This window comes from Hylobates moloch, unplaced genomic scaffold, assembly GCF_009828535.3.
Source record: "Hylobates moloch isolate HMO894 unplaced genomic scaffold, HMol_V3 SCAFFOLD_8, whole genome shotgun sequence".
NCBI lineage: Eukaryota > Metazoa > Chordata > Mammalia > Primates > Hylobatidae > Hylobates > Hylobates moloch.
The window spans coordinates 3,291,544-3,315,767 of NW_026652283.1; the positions used below are offsets into that span (position 1 = coordinate 3,291,544).

Here is a 24,224-nt window from a genome sequence, read left to right on the forward strand (position 1 = left end):
GCCCCGGCACGAGGACCCCTACAGGGGAGGCTGGGCCCAAGACACTAAGAGGTTGGCTGAATGTGGGGTGGGGTGGGGGCTCACAAAAATAAAGCCAAAAGACGGGTGGAAAATGCGGAGGGGGCTGTACCCACAGTTGGGAGAGTCAGAGGGTGAGGGGTTGAATGGGGTCTGAGGCTCTGCAGCCGGCCTTGCAGGTGGGGCGGAGGCTGCGCCAAGGGAGGGGGACAGGGCTGAGGCCAGGGAGGGCTGGGAGGTAAGAGCGAGGACGAAGTGGAAGGAGAGAGTGAGGTGGGGGCCGGGCTGCAGGGAGTGCATGCTTGGTCTGGGACCCTAACCTCGTGGGCCTCGCTCCCCAGGGCTGCTATGAAAAGGTGAAGATGTGGTTCCATGACAATAAGCACGTGCTGGGCACGGTGGGGATGTGCATCCTCATCATGCAGGTAAGAGGGGCGTCCCCAGCAGCCTCACCCACCCTGCTGGCCTCAGCCACAGAGGGAAGGAAGCACAGAGAAGTGAAAGCAGTGTTGGTACATGGCGGAGGGTCTGGAATTCATCACAGCTTTCAAGCTTGGCAGCTGTGCCTGCCGCCATTTCCACAGAGCTCTGATGTGACAGCACGCGTCTACTCAGCACTGAGAGGTGCTCAGGGCTGCCTGTGGCCAGGCCCAGGCTGGGATATTGAAGCTGGAGTCACCCCCCGTGGGTTCCCCCAGTTCTGCCCAAACCTTGAGCCCAGAGAGCCACGCGAGGCACACACGGTGTCCCCCGGTCACCGTCTGTACAGCCTGTGCACGTGGCACACTGTGGTGACCGTGAGACCACAGCGGGCTTCCTTCTGCCTCCTGCACTCCTCTGGGTCCCCAGCTCCTTTGAGGATTCAGGAGGGAAGGGACACAAACAAGTAATGACATGGTCCCGAGCACACATCACTGGAAAGACAGCCCTGCTGCTGCCAAGACGTTGCACCGTGTATTCTACAGACAGACAAGAGAAGCTTGACAGGAGTCTTTTTTTTCTTTTTTTAAGAGACAGGGTCTCACTTTGTTGCTCAGGCTGGAGTGCGGTGGTGCCGTCATAGCTCGCTGCAGCCACAAACTCCTGGGCTCCAGCAGTTGTCCCACTTCAGCCTCTCAAGCAGCTGGAACTACAGGCATATACACCACCATACCTGAATGATTTGAAACTTTTTTTAAAAAACAGATGGAGTCTCCCTCTATTGCCCAGGCCGATCTCAAGCCATCCTCCCACCTTGGCCTCCTAAAGTGCCACCGTGCCCGGCTGGCCTGAGTCCTGAATGATCCCTGACACCTCCCACTCCCCACCTTGGCTCCTGTGAGCCCCCAGGTAGAGCCAGGTCCTCCGTGCATTCCGTGCCTGCAGCACCCCTCTTAGGCACGCGTGTGCACCCTGCAGAGGTTTGATGGCTTCTGGTCTAACAGCCCCACGAGGCTGAGCCGCAGTTCACCTGTGTGTATCTCCAGGGTGACCTCTGTTCGCGGTTTTCTTCATTCCATAAGCATTTTCCTGGCACAGCAATGGCCATGCCCGCTTGCTCCAGGTGCCCCGTGACATCCCAAGCCTCCCGGGGCGGAGGTCGGGTCCGGGCGGAGGTCGGGTCCGGGAGGAGGTCGGGTCCGGTCGGGTCCGGGAGGAGGTCGGGTCCGGGCGGAGGTCGGGTCCGGGCGGAGGTCAGGTCCGGGCGGAGGTCAGGTCCAGGCTGCTGCAGCTCCTGCCTCAGGCCCCTCCCCGTGTCTTTCAGATCCTGGGCATGGCCTTCTCCATGACCCTCTTCCAGCACATCCACCGGACTGGTAAGAAGTACGACGCGTGAGCAGGCTGGCCAGGAGTGCCCACCCCACCCTGCTGCCCTGTGGAGGGAAGAGGATTGAGCTTTGTGTCGCCTGCCTGCACTCTCCAGATGTGACCCCTGCACCCACCCACCCCAGCCTACCCTACCCCACCTACCCTGCCTCGGCCTCGGACTTCTCAGTGGGTGGAGTGCCAGGGAGGAGGAGGCACACGGAGACCTGGGGCTCGGGGCCCGTGGATTCCTGCATCTGCATATGCGTATTTGCCAAAGACGACAGGGTGGGCTGGGGTGCGCTCAGGAGGAGCCCCCCGGCACTGATGGGCTTCTGCCCCTGCCCTTCCTCACACTGACGCTTTGTTCCCACGTGGGGTGGGGAGCAGAGTGCCCGCCCCGTGGAGATACCGCCCCAGCGGGGCTGCTACATCCATGGCCACCATGGGGCACTTGGCGGGGCGGGGGGTCTGCCGGCCTCTGGGCAAGGCCCCTGGAGCATCTCGCCCAGGCTTTTTATACCTTACAATGTAACTTTTTTATTTTATTTTACTCTACGATTATTCAGGAATATTATCTCTCAGATAAGTTTAGGGTTAGATTTCTGATTTGTAACTTTTTACTGTGTTGATTTCTTTAATGGTTTGACTTTTTTTCCCTGAGAGTGAGGGATGGGTGGGAAGAGAGGACATCTGTCCAGTCTCAATCAGGACAGACCACCGTGCGAAACCCAGGAGGCTCTCGGATGGGGCGTGCCTGCGCCCTCAGAACGTGTGGGAAGGAGGGGGCATGGACAGGACACGGGACCTTGCCAGGCCTGGTGTCCGAGGACGGGAGCCTGGGAGAGGCAGGTGGCGCATGAAGCAGGCTGGAGGTGCCCCTGCATGGGAGGTGGCATTTGCTAACCAATCGAGCTGGAAAGACCAGGGCAGGGGAGCCCCACGGTGCTGGGGAAACGCTTTGCCAGGAATGTGGCAGAGCTAGAGGGGTCCTTAGACTTTTCACTGATGAGTTGTTGGTTTTTTCTTTCTTCCTTCCTCCCGCTCTCTGCTGGCACGTGAGGCTTCCCCTTCCACCTCATGTGGGTATTCCCACAACAGGTTCTGCACACCCCAGTTATTTCACACACATTCCTGCTAGAAACTGTCAGACAAATACCTCTCTAGTTTGGATGCTGCTCACTTTCTCCCTTGCTTCTGGAAGGGGAAGCAGTCTTTAGGTTTCGCTGTGCTGGGACAGTGGCAGGGGACCCACAGGGGTGAGGATCCACGGTCCTCCCCACCAGCCTTGCTCCGTTGTGGGTTGCCCTGCTGGGAAGGAGGGAATCACATCCACGTGGGTCCCAAGATCTTCGCCTCCTTCCCTGGGGTCATGGACATCAGCAGCGGGTTGGGTGGCGATCATACTGTCTGTGATCCCAAGGAGAAGAAATACAGAAAACCCAAGAGAGATGAGACTGGCTCTTGTTACTGGGGCCACAGGAAGAAAGCAGCCGGAGTGACGCATGTGTAGAGCTGGGCATGGGGGAGAAACAGGCTGGGGAGTGAGGCCGGGAGCGGGATTCAGCTGCAGCAGGGCGCCCCCTCCAAACTGCAGCTGGTCTGGCTTACTGTTTTGCAGTTCAAAAAGGTCGCGAATCCATGGGACTGAGTGTGGGGACCTTACCCACTAGCCAGCATCTGCTGCACTTGATCAGGTGGGGCCTTGGTGGGCGGCTGCCTTTCCTGTACAGTTTGTCTTGTCACCCTGGTTTCCCCCTGGGGCCAGGTCTCTTCTCCAGCCTCCACCTGCCTATCTGCTGCAAGAGCTGCGACACGCGACACGGCCACCCAGCACCAGTCACTCCTCTGTTCACCTTAAGTAACCCACAAATCGGGACCAGGAGGATAGAACTGTTGGCATTATCAGGATTCGTGTTTTGCGGGGGTGGGAGTGGAGAGTAGGGTGGTCTTGTGAGTTGGGTAAAGACCGCTTCTCTGAGACAGGGGCGGTGGTGCTGATGGAACACGGGGGAGGCCACATTTGAGCAAAGCTGCCCTTGTCCCCTGGCCTGGCTTCCTGGTAAGGAGCCTCAGCCGCCTCCCCAGGAACCCCCAAAGTGCAGATTCCAGAGCAGACACCTCCCGGTGGAGAGACACTCAGCACACAAGTGCTCCAGTTGCTCGGTGGGACCTGGGGCCTCGTGCGTTTTTGCTGTGGGTGGAGTGGGTGGAGTGGGTGGGTTGGTTTATGCCTATCAATGCAATTTTTAATTTTTGTTAGTATCAACAGCAAAAGCCTAGTGCATTGGGAGATGTGCAACCTCCCTGACAATCTTTTCTGTTTCTGGAGTGCTTCAGGCGTGGCCTCTGGCCCCAGAGCCTTTGCCACAGTGCCCGCCCCCCAGCCCCCACCCCATCCGTCTGTTCGCAGAGCCTCATCTACAGGTCCCCACGCTGCCTTCTTTCCTCACTCTGCGCTTGGCTGTTTTGTTATTTGGCTGAGTATACATTGGGCGGAAGTCTCTGTGCACAGAGTGGGTGTTCCTCCAAGCCCCTTCCACTCGGAGGGCCGCACCCAGCGATGCCAGTGAGGGTGGCACAGCCTCTCTTCAGTTTCCCCTGACTGTGATCTCACTGGGGCAGAATTCCCCTGAGAGAATTCCCTCACTCACGGCTCCCTTTGCCAGAGTTAGTTCAATCAGGTCTGATGTGAGCAGTTTACAAGCTTGTCTCAGAAAGGCCCTCAGGGTTTGTAGAGGACCGCAGAGGGGCATCCGCTGCAGACTCAGCCTTTCTCTGCAGCCATCCTGCAGTGGTGGTGAGTGGGCACACGCTGAGAACTGCCCTTGGGTGGTGGAAGCAGGTGTCACGGTGCACGTCTCCCCCTGAACCCCTCCCCCAGCTTGAGCCATGTCACCCCCTCTCTCTCCAGCATGGGCCTGCATCTCAGGCTCTCTGGAAGGCGGCCCTGCCCCAGACCCTCTCGCAGGTGTCCTAGTTTGACTTGGAACTAGGTGGCCATCCTTCCAGGCTTTGGTGGCGCAAGAGCAGTCCGGGTGGATGGAAGTGGCTGTCCCCTCCTCTCCAGCCCCTGCCCACCCACTGGTGGAGGTGCTAACTAGCAGGGACGTGGCATAGGATGGGAGCTGGACGTGAGGTGCTTGGGGTCCATTCTTTGTCCCTCAGCTTCTCAGAGTCCGGCCAGCCCTTGTGTTCCCGTGCCCCCCACTTTCCTCCTCCCCACTGCAGTGAAGCAATAGTCCGGGGTGGGGCCTGGCCTCCCTGCCCTGATGCGGCACTCAGGAGGCCTGGGGGGCTTCCTGGCCCCTCCTTGCCCACCTGCCCACCCCCGGGCAGCACGGGAGGGAGAGCAGGGCGAGCACGCTTGTTGGTTTCAGATGCACTTTCTGCTTGCGATGCCGTATCTGTGCGTTCCTTCATCCTGGTCCTGGCTTTATGGAACACCATGTTTTTAGCATGTTTTTAAATAAAAACTGATAAAGTGTCAAAAGCACAGCAGGCTGTCTCTCAGTGATGTGTTTTGTTCACTCAGCCAAAACTGTGACTTATGTCGTGGTTGGTGTGAGAGACCCAGAGGGATCACATACCACTCCTACCCTTCATCCAAGACACACCCCCGGGGGGACCTCATCTCTCTTTTGGGGCCCAGGTTACAGATCTGCTGGTGTGGGGAGGGTCCCTGTCCTCCCTGGGTGCCTGAGGAATCCTAACATCCCCCCTTGAAACAGGCTGGATCAGGGGTCAGTCCCAGTGCCCGAGCCCTCTGCCTGAGAGGCTGAAGTCCTGTCTCCGTACCAGTCACCCATCACACACGGCCAGTCCTGTGGCCGGGCCCGTAAGTGTATCATGGGAGGCGTATGGAATAAGTCACTAGCAGCTTCCAGTAGGGTAGGGGGCTTCCTGTAGGGGTGGGGGCTGTCAGTTTCAGAAACAGTCTTCTTCCCAATCCCTGTGATGTTCCTGGGGTTCATTTGACCTCGATGTCTCGCAGCACTGAGGGACCTCACAGTGTGACTTGGCCCTTCCAGGGTGGCTGGGACAGCCTCAACGAAGGAACAAAATCAGGATGAGGATGACGAGCAAGGAAGACCCTTAAAGCCACGAGCGGGAAGAGCTGCCGGCTGGGACGCTGACGTTGCCGCCTTCCTGCGGTCGAAGCCTCCCGTGGCCTTGGTTGGGGTCCTGGTGTGTGGGGTTTCCTTGGCTGTCAAGGTGACAAGTTGCAGAGGAGAAGCTCAGAACTCCCCTTGCTGGTCCTCACTGTGCTCACGTCTCCGGGGTGGAGGCAGGCGTGAGGGTGAGTGTGCATGGAGGTCTCACAGCAGTTGGAGGTTTGGACGTGAGCATCTTGAAACCCCTCTGTCTATGGAGCTCCATCTCCCTCTCAAGGGAGTGGCCAGGTCCACACAGAATTATCCCAAAGCATCAACCTCCGGGGCCCCTCCTGCAGCCGCTGTGTCCCAGAAGCCTCCAGAGACGGTGCCTTGAGTCTGAGCCACTCTCTGTCTAAGGTCCAGCTGGAGTGGTGTCCCCGAGAACCTCCCCAGGGTATTTACTGAGGGAGACTTTGTGGCTGTAGGGTCAGGATTGATCATGGCTGAGGAGCAGGTGGCCCCTCATGGTCTGCGGAGGACAAACCAACTCACAGGGATTTGGGCGGGCGCCTCCCTATCTCTGCCCATTCTTACTCTCGCTCCTGCCCCCAGGCCTGTTGAGATGCCCGCTGGGTCACTGTGCTGTGTTTTGGGGCTTCCAGGCAATGGAACACACTGGCTGTTCTCTTAACCCTCGGCTCTGGCTGCCCTGGCTGTGCGGGAGAGGAGCATCTTCTTTTTCTGGGGACTTCTAGTGACGAGGCTAGCGCCTCTGGGCTGGGTCTGGGCTCCTTGGTCTAGGGAGTGGCTGAGATGACCCTGGGGGGGGGTCCCTCCTTTGCACCCCCATTCTTGTGTATTGTGATGGAACTGCCTCCGCATTGGTGCTCAGCAAAGGGCGAGTGAGAAAGGGTGGCTTCTGAGCCCTGCCAGCTTTCCATGGGGCCAACACTGGCGCTTGCACAGACAAATGTCTGTTTGCTCAAAGACTTACTGAATACTCACTTGTGCCAGGCACCTAGAACACAGTCGTGGACGACACAGACCCAGTCCCTGCACTTACAGAGCCGACCATTTAGTGGGGACCCCAGAGGAGTGCATTTGATTGCACGTAAGTAGTGGCAGCAACGTTCACAGGGCACTGGGAAGCCCTGTGGGACAGTCACTGGCTGAACCTGGGGAAGCGAGGTCTCCCGAGCAGGTGATGTCAAAGCTAAGAGCTGAAGGTGGAGGTGTTCCCCTGGCAAAGAGAGGCAGGAGATGTGTCCTGTGCATGCTTGTGGTCCACAGAGCTGGAGCACAAAGGGTGAAGGTGAAGGTCTGGAGATGGTGGTGACCACCAGATCACAACCTTGAGAACCAGGCCAAGGAGGTTGAAGTTCAGGCTGAGAACAGTGGGAGCTGTGGAAAGGCTTTAAGCCCAGGTGTGACAGGCTGAGATGTAGCCTTTAGAAAGCTGCCTGTGGCTGCAATGTGGAGAGTTGTCAGGGACAGGTGGGCCACCAGGGGACCAGGCACAGGTGCTGCAGTGATTTAGGTGAGAGACGATGGAGCCTCAGGGAAGGGCAGTGGGATGGAGACGAAGCCGGAAGATGTGAGAGATGCACAGGAGAATCTGTGAGCCTTGGTGGTTAATTAGATTTATGCAAAGAGAAGGAGCATTCTTGCCACCCGCCCAGCATGACACCCTCAACCCAGACAGGTAGATGACTAATTGTTTGCATCAAGTGGATGGATGAATATATTTTCTGGGCTCGGTGCTTCTGTGCAGGAGATGACAGAGATCAGCATGATGCCATTAAATCTCTCTCTGTTTGTGTTGAGCTGCACAGCTTGCAAAATGCTTCCATAAATGTGATCTAGGTTCCTCCTGACCAAAATGGTCTTATCGGCTGTCACTGTGCTTAAACTTTCACCATCAGAGATGCACCAAGATGTGCATGGAAAGAGCACTGACGTGGGTGCCAGAGGACCCGGGTTCAATTCCCAGTTTGCATTTGGTGTCCCTGTGAGCCTTGGAGCTTGTCTTGGTTTTGTTATTTGCAAACGAGGATAATGCCTATTTTATAGATTTGTTGTGGGGATTAAATAGAGACGTGTGTAGAGGCATCCAGCTTGATCCTGGACCAATGGACCAGGATGGGTGCTTGGCAAGAAATTGCTTGAACCTGGGTCGCCACATGAAAGGCAGGACCCCAAGGAAGAGCAGCTTTCAGCCCAAGGACACAGGAGAGCGGTCTGGGAAGGGGCGTTGGTGCATGAAGGGAGAGTGAGCTGCCCGCAGGAGCTCAGGGGACAAGCTTCCCCATGCCTCTGTTTTGCTCTGGGCTGGCTCGGCAGCAACACTCTAATATTCCACAGAAGCAAGAAGGAAGCCAGATTCGATAAATGTCGTTTTGGACACAAAAATATTGACATTGCGATGGTCGCTTCTTAAAACCGTCAGCAAAGCTTAGGAGGCTATGGATTTAGCCATCTCATTTTTGCTGAGTTTAGTGATAGCAGTGAGATAGACTATTGTCTCCTAAAGCTAACAAAAAGAATAACAGCACTTCACAGGGCACGCTGGAGCCAAGCCCTCCTGATTGAAGCTGACACCCTGGAACCTCTCCTTTGCAGCTCAGAGACGACCAGGTAGCTTAGAGCCAGCTGGGGCAGAGCCGGGCACTGCCTCGTTTTCCTTGGCCCTATGTGCAGAGGAGAAAGGTGAACTGGGACACGAAGGCCACACAGTGGCCTGTGGCCGGGTCTTGCGGTTAGCACCTGTTGCCCAGAGATTTTTCTTCTGGTTACTGAGTTCTGGAACAGCCTAGAGCAGTGTCCACAGCAAGGCCAGGCTAGCCTTGGTGGTCGAGGCAAACTGCAGCCCACGTGCTCTGATTTAATGACCTCAGGAAGCTCTCATTGTCCTTTGCCTCCCTAATCCCACCTCAACTCCTCCACTCAATTTCTGGAATCAGAATACAGATGGTCCCTAATTTATAATGGTTCAGTCTATGATTTTTTGACTTTATGGTGGTGTGAAAGTCATAGGTATTCAGTAAAAATGCTTATCGCTTTCTTTCGAGTACCCACACAACCATTCTGTTTTTCATTTTCAGTACAGCATTCAATAAACGACATGAGATACTCAACACTTTGCTGTAAAGTGGGCTTTGTGTTCGATGATTTTGCCCACTGTGGGCTAATGCAAGTGTTCTGAGCACATTTCAGTTAGGCTAGGTTAGGCTGTGACGTTCAGTAGATGAGGGTTTTTTCTGTTGTTGTTGTTGTTGTTTTGAGACGGAATCTCATTCTGTCGCCCAGGCTGGAGTGCAGTGGCGCGATCTGGGCTCACTGCAAGCTCCGCCTCCCAGGTTCACGCCATTCTCCTGCCTCAGCCTCCCGAGTAGCTGGGACTACAGGCACCCGCCACCATACCCGGCTAATTTTTTGTATTTTTAGTAGAGACGGGGTTTCACCGTGTTGGCCAGGATGGTCTTGATCTCCTGATCTCGTGATCCACCCGCCTCGACCTCCCAAAGTGCTGGGATTACAGGCGTGAGCCACTGCGCCCGGCCATTAGGGGTATTAAATGCATTTTTGACCTATGGTATTTTCAACTTATGATGAGTTTATTGGGACGTGACCTCTTCGTAAGTTGGGGAGTGTCTACATAGTCTCAATATATTTCTTTTCTCTGGCAAGGGACCCTAGTTCCTGAAAGGACTCAGTCTTCCTATTTACCAGTTGGCCTCTCCAAGAGAGTGTGCTGGGTTTGATCTCTGGCCTCCAACTCAGGGTTCTCTAAAGGAGGATTAGAGATTCCTGAGCTATTCTCAATATTTTAAAAGTCCCAGGGAAGTTGTTCCTCACCCCCATCATGGGAACATAAACCCCTTGGGTCTGGCTGGCTGTGTTATGCCCTTAGTGCAGTGGCATGGTTTGCACCTTGCTGATGGAAAGGGCTGAGTTCCCGCTTCCCTCTTTCCGTCCCCTCCCCTGGCCCGATGCAAAGGCTCCCACCGGATGCTCTGCAGGTCCTCTCCTTCCTGCTCAGGTCACTGCCAGATAGGGTTTGACCAGAGACAGAAGCGGGAGGAAAAAGAGGTAGGGGCTTCTTGTGTGTTTGCTTTTTTTTTTTTTTTTTTTTTAATACAATCTCACTTTGTCACCCAGGCTGGAGTCCAGTGGCACGATCTTGGCTCACTGCAACCTCTGCCTCCTGGGTTCAAGCAATTCTCATGCCTTAGACTCCGGAGTAGCTGGGATTACAGGCACCCGCCATCATGCTAGGCTAATTTTTGGTATTTTTAGTAGAGATGGGGTTTCACCATGTTGGCCAGGCTGGTCTCGAACTCCTGACCTCAAGTGATCTGCCCGCCTCGGCCTCCCAAAGTGCTGGGATTACAGGCGTGAGCCACCGCACCCGGCCTCATGTGTTTGCTTTTAAGAAGAAAATGGCTGTTGGCCCCTGTGCCCTTGCCTCCCACCAGCAGCCTCACTCTTTTCAGTTGTGGAGAGAGAGTGAGAATCAGGGTCCCCAGCTTGAGGCACCCTGAGGCAGCAGTGACAGCCCAGTCAGGGCTGACATGAGGCATCGGTACCTGCTGGGAAGTAGTGGCAGCTGACAGGCCAGCTGGCAGCCACCAAGGCACAGCTTCAGCAACAGTTTCTCGCTGCCTGCCCAGATGACAAGGCCCTTGGCTGCCAGGGCTGTGGGGACAGCAGTCACCAACCACTGACAATGCTGTGCTGCAGGGAGGGTCCTGGAGTGGTACTTCTTCCTCCTCGGTACACACGCGCACACACACACTCACACACACACTCAGTGATGGTGGAGGTGAGTAGATGTCCAGGTCCAATGGGACAGATGACCGTGAGCATGCACTGGGCTGGCTTCCTTCCCCTGTTCAACATCCAGACAGTCAGAGGCTGCTGCTGTGACCGTTCAGTGAACAACTGAACATTGGCCAAGGAGGTCCTGAAGACACAGGAGAGCAGGGCAGGGCTGGAGCTCTCGTGCAAAGCGGGTCCCCGCTGGACCTCAGGTGGATCCACCTGCTCACACAGCATGTGGCCAGGCCGCGTCGGGTTCACATCACACCAGGTGTGTGGTTCCATTCTCAGCTGCCTCCCAGGCCACCCCCACCCCTCTGTCTGGGGATCCCCTGAGTCCAGCTTACCCGGGTACTCTTCAGGCTCCCCACCCCACCTCAAGAAAGTTTTCTAGACAGAAGAGTGAATGAGAGAGAATGAGTGTTCCATGTCATAGAAGGGAAAGCGTATTTCTTTTTAGCTCTGCGCTGGGCAGCCCGATGGCCTCAGCAAAGATTCTTCTTTTTGCATTGAGATGTGTCTAACTCTGGATCTGGGGATGAGGACAAACCAGCTGGTCCAAGGTGGAAAAACCCTGTCATTGTGGAGTGAGGTGGTCTGGGGGTCCAGGTGGCAGTAGGAGTGTGTGTCTCAGCCAGGGGGAGCCCCGTTGCTTGTGACCTCTCCCCACACTCTGCCTCTCCTGCAGCCAGGCAGAGGGCCATGCACGAAGTGGGGAAAGGCTCACCGCAGATTCCTTAACAGGCTGGTCGCGCATCCTGGTAAACGGTGTGAAGATATTGACTGACCAGAGGCAGAAAGCTTTACGAGGTAAGTACACGTGTTTGAGCCTGGCTCTCGCTGGGAGCCAGGAGGCTAATGACACTTGTGAGTAGAAGAGGTCAATTCAAACAAATCATGACCAGAGCTGACAGAAGGGTAAGCAGGATGCTATGCAATGTGGCCAGCGGGTTTACTCACGGCGAAGCCACAGCTCACATGGTGGCTTCAGGATGTCACCATACATTTGGTGAACTGATGGCAGGGGTTTCCTCGCAGTGGAGGGAAAAAAATCAACAGAGGTAGTCTAGATAGAATTCCTTTATTATCATTACCGTGCCCCTAGCACTTGAAGCTGGGCTTACACTGAGATCAGCTGTGGAGAGGGGTGTGTTTACAACGAGAGCAGTTTCTCTATATGCAGTAGGTTAAGGCATCGTCTCTGTTTCTGGAATACTGTGATGACCCACATCCATGGGCCAGCTGCTTCCAGGAGCCCATCTGGCCGTGCTGACACTGGGCTGCCTGAAGGATTAGCCGCACTTGCACAGGGCGGGCTGGGGAAGGGGAGTCCCAGGTTTATAAGCAGGGGGAGGAAAGGCCCATGGGAGGCGGGGAGCCTGGGCTGGGCTGTGTGCTGAAGCAGGAAAAGGGAGGCAGGGCACAGTGGCTCATGCCTGTAACCCCAGCACTTTGGGAGGCTGAGGCAGGAGGATCACTTGAGCCCAGGAATTGGAGACCAGGCTGGGCAACATAGGGAGACCCTGTTTCTACAAAAAACTTTTAAAAAGTAGGAAAAGGGAGCAACAAGGATTTGTGCCTCTCCCAGGGCACATAGGAGGTGGTGGGAAAGCAGGCTGGGGAGTGTAACCTGTCTCCTTCCAGGAAGGGACCCAGCCACTGGGTCTCCTGGCCAAGGCCACAGACCATCTAAGAGCCATCCAGGGCAGGGCAGGGCAGGGCAGGGCAGGCGCTGCACAGATGCACAGTGCAAAGGCTTTCCTGGTCGGCTGTGAGTGACCATAGTGGCATGCTTCACCCTGACCCCACAATGGAGGTAGGGGGACAGTTGCAGCTAGGCAGCCTGAGGGACTTTTGAACCCTGAGGGTCGTGGCAGTGTCCCTGGGGTGTGATCTAAAGCAGTGGTTCCTAAAGTGTGGTTCCAGGGCCAGCAGCAGCCCCTGGGGACTTGTTAGAAATGCAAGTTATTTGCTCTGCTTCTCCTGATTAGAAACTGTTGTGGTGCGGGCAGCAATCTTGGAAAAGCATCCCCCACCCAGGTCATGCTGACGCCCACTCGAGTTTGATCGCTACTGGTTTAGATGCTTGGTCACGACATTCTCAGCAGATGTAAGCACCACCCAGCGGCGGTACCAAAGACTAGTTGTCTCCGCAGCCAGTCAAACCCCCTTTCCTTCCTCAGGCTCAGAGTGGCCAGTACACGGAGAATGTTTTCAAGGCAGGTCCTAGGGTGGGTGGTGGTGATGGTAATTGTTCCACCTCACTGCCCCTGCCTGAAAACCTTGAAGAGGGGCCCAGCGTGGCAGACTGTGAGACCAAAGCTGGCTACAGGGCTGGAGGGTCCTGGGCACATCGTATTGACATACCATGGCCCCCCTGCCCCCAGGGCCACACTGGGCCCTTCTGGCTCTCAGGGCCTTTGGCCGTGCACAAGGTGAACTTCCCAGAACAGAAAGTAGTGTCCACTCCAGAGCCCCGGCAGCAGCAGGCGCTTCATGTAGCATGGAGAAAGAAGGCAGAGAGGGGTGTCGCCTGAGGGGAGGTGGTCAACACACCCCCAGGTGTCCCATCCCTGCCCAGGCTGGCTCTGGCAGGGGGCATGACCTGAGGTTTTCTCCAACCCCCAGTGATCCCCACATGGGCATGAGATTCCACACCCTGTGTGAAGGCTCCGAGGGCTCAGGGCCAGTCCCTGCTCTCACTGTGGGGTCAGCATTGGCACCTGAGACGATGGGCCGGGCTGTTGCCAGGCGTGCTTGCTGCCTGAGCCCCTGCACCAGGGGGGCCCGGCCGTCAGCCTGAAATAAGCCAGGCTTCTGCACCACGCACATGTGCAGGGCAGCTGGCGCCTGGCCCAGATGCCAGATGCCGTTCAACCTGGCAGAGGGTGCTGAAGCTGCTGCTATGGGATGGTGCCCCGAGGGACGCTTTGTTTCTGAACATCAGCCTGAGCACTTGTTACAGAGATGGAGAACTATGGGACGCGGAGGACAGGGGGCTCCCGGCTCAGCTTTGCTTCTTTGCCCCTGGCTGGGGTGGCAAGACAACAGCCATTATTGCTGACCAGCAAGCCTCTTAACCCTGCTGAGCCTCAATTTCCTCACCTATAAGATGGGGGTAATACCTTTTTATTGGAGTAACTGCAAGCGAATGTACTGATGGCAAGTAACACATTCTAAGTGCACAGCAGGCCCTCAGTAAGTACAAGGCACTCCCCGGACAGCCCGCAGATGGCCCTGCCTGGAGGGCTCCTGGGGTTGAGGCTAGACTGTTGGGGAGTGTGGAGGGAGAAAGAGAACGGGCACGCACACTTCATCCCCTCCCCCAAGGCCAGGTTTCATCCCTGTCCACTCCCTGCCTCCCAACACTGGTCATCCGGGGGACACAGGGACGTACCCTTCTCTCTTGGTGTCTGCCCCTTAGGGAACGGTGGCATGGTGTGTGCAGGGTGAGGACGTGCTGGCCTGAGCTGTGTGGGATCCCAGTCCCTGTTGCTTCTCTGCCCAGGTCCTGGTGGGCAGGAGCCTTTTGCCTACACAGGACTGGTGATGACTTTCCACCGGCGTGTCCTCTCTCTCCAAGGAACTCGAGACTGCTGGCCTCCAAGCAGGGACCCGGGAGTACCTGCCCTGGGCATCCATCTCCACCCTGGGCAGCAGGAGGGCTACACCCAGCCGGGGCTGCGTCCTGGGCCATTGTGCATTCCTAGGCAGAACCTGCCCTGTCTTGGGCCTCTGTTTCCTCCTACCCTGTCTCATCTCCCAGGCTGCTGGCCTGGACATGGAGGTCGTATTTCCAAGAAGCTCTGGGCTGTCCTACCACTTTCTGCAGCTTGGACCAGCCGATCTCCCCAGTGGGAATCTGGGCTGGACAACTCCCAGGGCAGGAATCACAGCGAATCCTGCCCCCAGTCAGGCTGGCCCAACCCAACCCAACACATGGGGCTAGGGCCGACGGGGGCAGGCTGTCCTGGGCCCTGCCCTCAGTGACAAAGCTGCTGCCACCTTTGTCTCCCATCCTGCCAGGGCAGACAGATCAAGCCACAGCCCTCCTACCCACTGCTGCCTTTCTCAGTGCCCCACTGGGAAGGACAGGACCCCGGCCCAGCACACTCCGTCTTCCTCAGCCCTCAGTCTGTAGGTCTTGTCCGTTGATAGGCAGCACTTCAGAGCTCTTGGGAGTCACCATCAGTTTCCGATGATCTGCACGAAGCCCAGCTTGGAGGGCAGCAAGGATAATCACGTCATACTGTTTCTCTTGGCCGTGGAGCAGTCATTTCTGGGGAAGCTGGTCTTCCTTTTAATGAGTTCACATTGGCCACCCCAGGCCCTTCTAGGCAGAGGAGATAAACCAGCCCAGCCTCCCAGTAGCCCCTGGAGAAATCCCCACAGTAGAGGCGGCAATCTGCCCCGAGAGGCTGGCTTTCTCTCTGTCCATGTGAGCACTTCCCACTCTGAGGCTACAGTTTCTGGACAGTTTAGGGCTGTGTTTGTGACTGCAGTGAGGGGCCTTCAGGTCACTCCTGTGTATGGGAGCAAGCACACCCCTCCTCAGGCCCAGCCCAGGTCAGCAAGGACTGTGCTCAGCAGGCTGGGAGCTGGAACACGTGGAGAGACCAGGTGTGACCTCTCCCAGCCTCGGCCTTCGCATCACAAGGTGCTGTGCTTCAGGGGGGAAGAGGGCCCAACTCTGGGGAGAAGTGCAAGACCTGGGAGTTATGGAGGCCAGGCGTGGGGTTCCTGTGTTATGCTCAAGGTGCCCACTTGTAATAGCCACTTGGGGGGTCCCTATGGTTGTCGCACAAGTTGATACCTATCCTTCATGAGACTGCCGGCATGAATACTCTGTATTTCCTAGGATTGCCTCTCTGTTCTCCCTTAGTATTTGGGAAAGTTCTTCCTGAAAACTCCCTGCCTAATTCAAGAGAGATGCAAGAGAGGACCAAAGGAAGGGACTCTATCCAGCCTGGGACGGGTGGAAAAGGGAAGCAGAGCGAGACTCTCTGCAAGCAGCACGGTGGTGGCCCCAGGGTTGGGGAGAGGGGGCCCCAGGAAAAGTGAGGTTCGGGCAGATCCCCTGTATTCACAGCTGCCCCTTCTCAGCCCTCCAGCTCTGCAGGGCCTGTGATTTAGTCCACCCTGGGATGACTTTTACGCCCATCAACATTAAGAGCTGAAGATATTTTTAAAACCAGGCATTCCTCCGCTGGGCGAAGTGGTTCACATCTGTAATCCCAGATGTGAGGTTACATCCCAGATAGGAGGCCAGGGTGGGAGGATTGCTTGAGCCCAGGAGTTTGAGGCCAGCCTGGGCAACATAGGGAGACCCCATCTCTACAAAAAGTTAAAAAAAAAAAAAAATTAGCCAGGTGTGGTGGTGCCTGCCTATCATCCCAGCTGGTCAGCAGGCTGAGCTGAGAGGATCGCTTGAGCCCGGGAGGTCAAGGCTGCAGTGAGCCATGGTCACACCACTACCCTCCAGCCTGGATGACAGAGCAAGACCCTGCCTGAAAAACAAAAGCCCACTGGCATTCCTGAGAATCAGGCCCCAGACCAGGAGATCCCTGAGGGGCATATTACTAGAGGCCGGGGCTTGGGGCCAGGGTCTCCCAGAGGGATTTCTCCTGGGAAAGCCACTAGGCAGGGTGCAGGGCTCTGCTTCTGGTGCAGCATATGCTAGCGTGGCCAGTATACCCCACATCCCTGCCCTGGCAGCTCCACCCAGCCGGTGGCTGCCCTGCCTCTGGCCTCCCCACTTCCAGGCCCTGCAGGAAGGAGTGAGGCCAGCAGGACACAGCTTTCCAGGTGAGGCAGTGTGGGGAGTGGGCACGTCGAAGGGCTAGCTAGGTCATCTAGGCAAAGAGCCACCCCTACCTGTCCCACCCCATGCATTTCCCAGAGGGGACAGCAAGGCGAGGGCTTCTGAGCACCGGTGGGGATCCTGCCCCGAATGCAGGCGTCCCAGGGGACCCGAGTTTTCAGCCTTGTCCCAGGATCGGGAGAGCTGGGAGGGAGCAGTGAGCCCAACTATCACCCTCCTGTGGTCCCCGGCACCCCCGTGCCTCGTGCGGGTCCTTCTCCTGCCCAGGCTCTGGCTATGAGGGCTCAGAAATGGAGGGGAGGGGGCTGAGGGTCCCCTCCTAGGTGGGTAGCTGTGGTCTAAGGCACTTGGTGCATTTGAAGGGGCTGGACACAGAGGAGGGGGCATCTGTGGCCCTAGTGGAGCTGGTGCTAATGCTGCAGGCCTGGCAGGTGGATGTGGCACCTGTCCTTCTGAAGGGCATTTGGAAGGGGACGCAGTTGACCATGAGTAAAAATGTCGCTGGAGCCTCGGTGCAAGCAGCAGATGAAAACCATCCTGCAGATCTGCCAGGTGGAGAGGGCAGCGGAGCAAAGAGAGATCAGAACTCCCTGAGGCTGTCGGCCCTCAGGGCCCTGGAGCAGAGCTGCTCATGCCCAGGGCACACGTGAGTCCCCTGGGGCCTGGAGAAAGGGCAGCTTCCTGCTTAGGTTGGGGTGGGGCCTGCGGTTCCACACTTCTAACAAGCTCCCAGGAGATGCCCGTGAAAGTGGGGGAACCGCACTCGGAGAACTACTGTCCAAGAGTAGGGCGTTGCGCACTTTAATGGACATAAATCACCCGGGGACCCCCTTATTACAAGTTTGCAGGCCTGGGTGGGGGCCTAAGGGTCTAAGTAATAAGCTCCCCGTCGATGCTGTGGGTCTGTGGTCCTAGGGCTTCTCCAGAAATGGCCTAGTTTAATGAGATCCCGAGTGGGTATTTCTGCTCCCTCATCAGAGCTGTCTGAAGCAGCCTTTTTCTCTGGGAAACTGCCTGTATTTTGCTGCCCTCAGACTCCAGAACAAAACTTAGGTCCGTTATGGATGCTCTGACATGTGCAAGAGCCATGGGGGAAACGGAGACTCTGGGAGGAGCCCCTAGAGCTGTCACCAGCTCTGACAATGAGCGCAGAACGCAGCGCCAAGCCCAGCTGCAGGAGTCCTGCCTGCCAGCCCCGCTGTCGGCAACCAGGGGCTGAACAGGAAGGGGCTGGAGCATCCTGCCCAAAGCACGCGCAGGCTTGGGAAGGTCACTGTCTGCCCCGTCTCACTTCCCATTTCTAAAACACAGAGGACCTTTATTCTCCCACCTTGCTCTTCATGGGCACCCCCCACCTTCTTCTTCCTCTCCCTCTCCTCCCTCCCATTCAAGGATGCACTGGGATAATGTCATCATGATCCCGATAATGATGATGACCTGTTGTCAGGTCTCCACTCTGTCTGCAGGAGAGGGGCACTGGGCTAGAGCAGCCCCGTGACTGTCCCGTGCCACCTGGGATGACGGTAGATTCCCCTAAGCATAGAAACAACACCCCGACTTTCCCCAATGTTTCCAGCAGCTGCTGCTGCCCTGACCTTGCGAATGTGGATGTAGAGGGCAGGCTGGTGGAGGTGCCTGTGGGCCGTACCCCCTTGTCTCTCGGCAAGGGTAGCGAAGAAGGTAGCTTCTTCCCCTCCTCTCTCCTCTTCATGCCTCCCAACCTGGAGGGCAGCTGGGAGTGTGATCACTGCCTTCAGCTTGGAGACTTGGTGCTGAGGGTGGTGTTAACCCACCTCGGGGCCTCAGGGTCACAGCTGAAATATGGCTTAGGAGGTTATTTCATGTCCCACTAGCTTAAGCACCTGGGTGTCACAGTCCTTCCACCCACGCAGGTATCATGCAGTGTGCCCTCATCCCCTGTCCCCACCTCATGGGTTGATGATTTTCCTGTGCACTTTCTGATCCATGCAAAGGAGGAGGCCAGAAGGGAGCTGTTAGGCCAGCACAGATTTGTGCTGTAAGCAAAATTCACCTCTCCTACAGTGTACATCTCATGCTGGGGGAGGACAGGAGGAGCTAGGCTCCCAGCAGACCCACTTCTGCATGAGATGTGTTTTCCCAGGGTGCTTCCAGGAGGGTCCAATAAGGGTGGAGGTGTATGGGCCAGACTCATCAATGTGGGTCCACATGCACACACACGCGTGCACATCCCCACCTGGAATCATGCGGAGGGGTACAGGATGCTCTCATCAATGTGTGTGCACACACGCCCACCCTGAATCGTGCGGAGGGCACAGGATACTGACCCACCGGATCCCTTAGTAAGCATCAGCAACTCCCTCTTGACGGAAGACGCGAAGAAACCAGCACGGAATGGCTCCAGGCAGCCAGCAGGGGGCGAGCAGAGACAAGACAGGACGAGTTCCCTGCAGGTGCCGGAGAAGGCCCACCGGGTCGGGCCGGGCCCTGGGGCCCAGCTGCATGGTGTCTGGTGCTTTTTTCCCCCGCAGCTGCCTGGGTGTGGCACTCGACCACACGTGGGACATTTTTAACAGGGAAGCCGTCATGCCTTCAGCTTCTTACGAGGTTTCTGAGTCAGCACCTGGCTGTCATCAGAGAACACAAAGGAAGGACCAGGAAGGTTCCAGGAAGTCATTCCAAAGCGATTGCTTGGTTTCCCTTTTCACGACCTGCAGATCCCGACACTCCAGGATGGTGCAGGGCATCAATCTCAAGGTAATTGGTCACAGAGGTGAGAACCTTACTTGAAAAATCAGAATGTTAACCCTGGAAGGTTCCTGAAAGATGAGCTAGACGGTTTTGAAACTGTATTGGAAACCCCAAGCGTAGCTCAAGGCTACTGGTTTTCGAGTTACCAGGCTGGGTATGTCGGGGAGGTAGGTGCCTGGTGTCTGCCTGCTGGCGACGATGACTACGAGCCCTTTGTCAAGACTTCGGCCCACCTGGGACTTGGGCAATGTAGTGCCCAGCATCGGCCGCCAGAGGGCGCTCTAACCTGAGACTTGGCGGCTGCAGGGCTGGCTCAGTGGACCGCCGGGGAGAAAACAGGGCAGGGGGTTGAGCGCCACCAGGAGCCATTCCACAGTGACCATGGAGGAACAGAGACTGCACGGTGGGGGTTGTGACTGGGGGGAAAGCGTCCACTGCCCAACGACCTGGTCTCCTCGGCATCAGACTTAAACAGCAGCTCCATCCACCTTGACCTTAGGCTCAGGGCATCTGCAGACCTACTGCCGCCCTCAGCCTCGCTGCCCTCATCTGGCAGCTTCTATGGGCTCTCGGGGCCGGAGAAGTCAGGAAGAAATAGAGTGGCCCAGGCTTGGTCGGAGTCCATACAGAGCAGGTCCCCTCTGCACGGGGAGTCACAGGTTTCTGGAAACCTCAGCTGAGCCTGGTGCAGCGGCATAGAACAGCCCTGCCCCAGTTCCCAGTGGTGACTCCTCTGGGGTTCAGCACATGGGACAGATGACCTGCCCTGGGGAGGTGCAAAAGAGCGGCAATGCTAATGCCACCTGGGCTCCCTGGCCCTGCAGCTGAGTGAGGATGAAGGGGAGCAGGCTAGTCTGGCCAGCCTGGAGCTTTTTGAGAGAAAATGTGCCCTTGCAGAGAGAATACAAATGACGGTGTCATGTGTTGAGCACCTGCTACCTGCTCAGCAATGAGCCAGAGACTTCCATGGGTGTTGCTAATTCCCAGCACCAGCTACCAGATGAAGTCCCGTCAGCCCCATTTCACAAACCAGTGGCTGAGGCTCAGAGATGAAATAAATGGCCCTAGGTCACACAACTTGCAGGTGGCAGAACCAAGGTGAGTGTCCCTCCAAAGGCTAGAGACCCTCCTCCCAGCGTGTCAGGCTGTAGCTGGACCCTCCAGGCCCACAGACCATGTGGGTAGCTGGCCCCATCGTCTGAAGGGACCCTATGCTGGAAGGCTCTCCAAGCCAGCCAAGGCCACCATCCCCTGCTTCTCTTTCCCACAGACCTCTGAGTCAGGGTAGTAGGGAGTTTGCAAAAGCGAAGGGCCAATATCAGGAGATCGGGGTGCCAATTCAGGGGGTGAGACCCTGGGCAAGTTGCCTCTCTGGGTCTCAACTTTCTGATCTGTAAAGTGAGGAGAACGCTACTCCTTGTCTGGCCTGGGTCTCAGGTTGTTGTGTAGACCCAGTGAGAGGAAGTATCAGAAATCCTCTGAAGTCTGCAGACAACTGGATAAAGGCTAATGGAGGCTCCTTTGTGCCAGGTGCTGTAAGCAGGTCACAGGCATCACCTCGTTCTTTAGACCTTAGGAGGTTGAAGAAATTATCCACATTTTGCAGATGAAGGGTTGAGGGATAGGGAAGTAGCTCGAGGTCACACAGGAGCAAAGCCCGGACTGGACTCGGGTCTTCTGCGGCCTAAGCACTACTCTTCCTCTTCCCTAGATGGTGCTCATAGCTCTGGACGGGGAAGGGCTGGGCAGGACAGCAGAACTGCTGGGCCGCTTCTAGAAGGACAGCCTACACTTGCGAGGGCTCTCACCTCTGAGGATTCCCTCCTGGCTCCCTTCCCTTGGACCCTTGACTACAGCAGCCTGAGAGAGTGACCTTGACTTCCTGGGTCGCAGCGGAGAAATGGGAGCCAAGGGCATTGCTCTTCCTCAGGGAGAGAGCTGGATGTACATAGAGGAATGTGCATGCACACACGAACACACACACAAAGACACAGACACACACACGCACACATATACAGTTGTTCTGGATTCCAAAATCCACTGATGCTCAAGTCCCTGATATAAAAGGGTGCAGCATTTGCATATAACCTCTGCACATCCTCCCACATTCTTTAAATCATCTCTAGATTACTCGTAATACCTAATACAATCCACATGCTATGTAAATAGTTGTCACGCTGTATTGTTTAGGGGGCAATGACAAGGATGTTCAGTGCAGACACAACCATCCTTTTTTTTTAGTATTTTTGTTCCATGGTTGGTTGAATCCAAGGATACAGAACCCATGGATATGGAGGGCTGATGGTACACACACACACACACCGACAGACACAGACACATACACACAGACACACACACAGGAATGAATGCAGATATGTACACACACACACACATGCACAAGCACCCTAAACACACATAGTGCATTCCACCCCACCCACATAGACCCGGGAGCATGTGGACCCCCACGGACCCACACACAGCACGGCAAGCTTGCACACTGACCCCCACATGCACACACTCAAGGCGCATGCGCATACGTGAGCCCACGTCCACACCCCTCCCAGGCCCCTGTTCCTGACAAGTTCATGTTGTTCCTCAGGCATCTTCCTTCATGTTCTCTGGGGGAGAGACTGACTGTGGGAATCAGCCTTGGTTGCAAAGGGAAGGTGAGAGGAGAGCAGGGCAGGGCACGGACATGCCAGCCCAGTTACTGGAGATCTCTGCCTCTGGAGACGGGTTCAGAGCCCTTCCACATATCTATCTTCCTCCTAATCTCCCAACTGCAACTCACCTCCAGGCAGGCCACCCCGATGCCCGCTGCCCCCACGAGTAGCAGGGAGCTTGGTGAGGCAGCCTCCCTGGATGGGAAGGGCAGGTGTCATGGCTTTGGCTCAGAAGCAGGCACAGGTGGGGAGGAAGGGCTGGCCGTCCCGGTGCATATGGCGGAGGCAGAGGGTGGACCAGAGGACTCATGGGCTGGACCTGGCCTTGAGTGGCTCACAGGTTTCGTGGTGGCCCCAGGGGCATGCCATGGTGCCCTGGACTCTCCCAGTAGGAGCTGCTTGCCCTAGGGCTTTGTAGAGCCTCTGAGGGGCCTGGCACTGTGGGCTCATGGCCAAGGATCATGTATGCTCTGCTATTCCCACACCCATCTGCCTGAACGCAGCCCTTTGGGGGCTCCTGGAGGCCAAGGATCATGTATGCTCTGCTATTCCCACACCCATCTGCCTGAACCCAGCCCTTTGGGGGCTCCTGGAGGCCAGGCTGGGGCCCTTTCCTTGTCCCCAGCTTGCGCTAGGGCACTTACCTCCCCCTTGCAGATGTTGGAGGGGTGGGCTGGCTGCAGAGTGCCACCACTGCCTTGCAGCAGCTGTCGGGCACTGGCGGCTCTCACCTCCCATGACAGCAGGTATGTGCTGCGCTGCCAGTTGCTGAGCTGTTGCATCCGTAGCACTTGAACTGCAGGGGGAGGCAGAGGCTGGAGGTGAGAAGCCTGTGTGGGGTTCCAGGGCCGACGACGCGGGGTTCAAATACTTACCCAACCCCTCTTTGCTCTCCCTGTGATTTCTGCCTTCCCTGTTTGAGCGGAGAGCTGGTCTCTGGGGGCCAGCACTGCCCGCAGGACACCTATCTGCTACCTGCAGCCACCCAGGTCCTTTAAGGAGATTATGCTGGGTGTCCTGGGGGCAGGGTAGGTCTGTGAGGTGGGCAAGATGGATGGGGGGGTCCCCAGAGAGGGGGGCTGTGTACTGCTGCCTGGCAGAACACAGGGTGGTGACAAGTCACAAGGGGCAAGGAGGACCTGGTCATCCAGGAGGCAGGACACAGGGACAGGGACCAGCCTTACCAGAGGTTCCCAGGTGAAACCTCAGAGCCCCAGACATGCAGGGACACAAAGGGTGTCCCAGAGTCCACAGTGTGGGCAAGTCAGTGTTAGCCAGAGGGGCCGGTGTGAGAGCTGAGTGAGGCCCGGGGTCGTCGGTACCACTCCAGGGCCGGCAAGTGCCAGCCAGGAAAGCAATTCAAAGGCAGCGGACTCAGGCCACTTCCTGCCCTTGTGTGTCAGGGCCCTGAGATTCCAAGTCCCTACACAGGCCACAGAACACAGCGGCTGGGAGGCTGTCTCTGGTGTGGGTATGGGGCTGGGCGGGCGGAGGCGTATTAGTTCATTAGTTCAGCTAACAGGGCTTCGCTAGGTTTGCCATGTGCCTGGAGTGAACAAACATGAGTCAGGCACCAGTCCTGCCCTGAAGTAGTGTAGCATTGACTGTCATTTAGTAGAAGACAATGGAGCTTATGTGTGAACCCCAGAGAAGGAAGGGGTGAGTCCTCTGTCCAGGGCTAGGAAACATCCACAAGGATGGACGGGGGTGCTGGGCGTCCTGGCCGAACATAACGGCAGCAGACAGGGCAGGGACTGGCACAGCAAGGGCAGGGAGTCACGCGGGCTCGCACATCCCTGTGTCCCTGCCTGTGTGTGCTGGTGCCACCTGACTGCTGGGCCACTTGCATGTAAAATGGGGCCAACAAAAGGACCTGCACCCTGGGCCATTGTGAGGACTGAAAGAGGTGATTCGTGGAAAGCAATTAGAAGACAGCCTGGCGCAGCATCCGCAGTCACTGAGAGGCGCTTTTGTGATCATAATTGCATGAATATAGGTGCGTGGCCCGTGCCATTTACATCCACGGGGTGCGGTGGAGGGCCCGATGCTGGCCCTGGCTCTGCAGCCACTGCTTTTTTGGGGCTCAGTCTCATGCCTGAGACATGGGTTGGGGTTCTGTTCCCGGCCTGTGTGAAGGCCTGCGTTCGCGTGCACTGGTGCCCTGCAGGTCTTGGGCGGTGACGCAGCCTTTGCTCTTAGCTGCACCTTTCCTCGTGCCACTCCCACCCCCTCCACCTAAGCAAACCCTGCCCCTGCCCCACGGAGCCCTCTGCACCTCCCCTGCTCCCTATT

General features: G+C 56.8%; 1 protein-coding gene across 5 annotated transcripts in view; it reads left to right on the forward strand.

Moving 5' to 3' along the window:
• Positions 1-5,609, forward strand: part of TSPAN9 (tetraspanin 9) — a 203,152-nt gene extending 197,543 nt beyond the window's left edge. For 3 of the 5 annotated variants that reach the window (XM_032159333.2, XM_032159330.2, XM_032159327.2), the window contains 2 exons: positions 360-443; positions 1,763-4,266. In XM_032159333.2, the coding sequence (XP_032015224.1) occupies positions 360-443; positions 1,763-1,834 (156 nt within the window). In that variant the 3' untranslated portion in view covers positions 1,835-4,266. Of the gene's footprint in view, positions 1-359; positions 444-1,762 lie in introns of all 5 variants that reach the window. The other 2 variants (XM_032159328.2, XM_032159329.2) reach the window with 1 other exon arrangement.
• Positions 5,610-24,224: the final 18,615 nt, after the last annotated feature.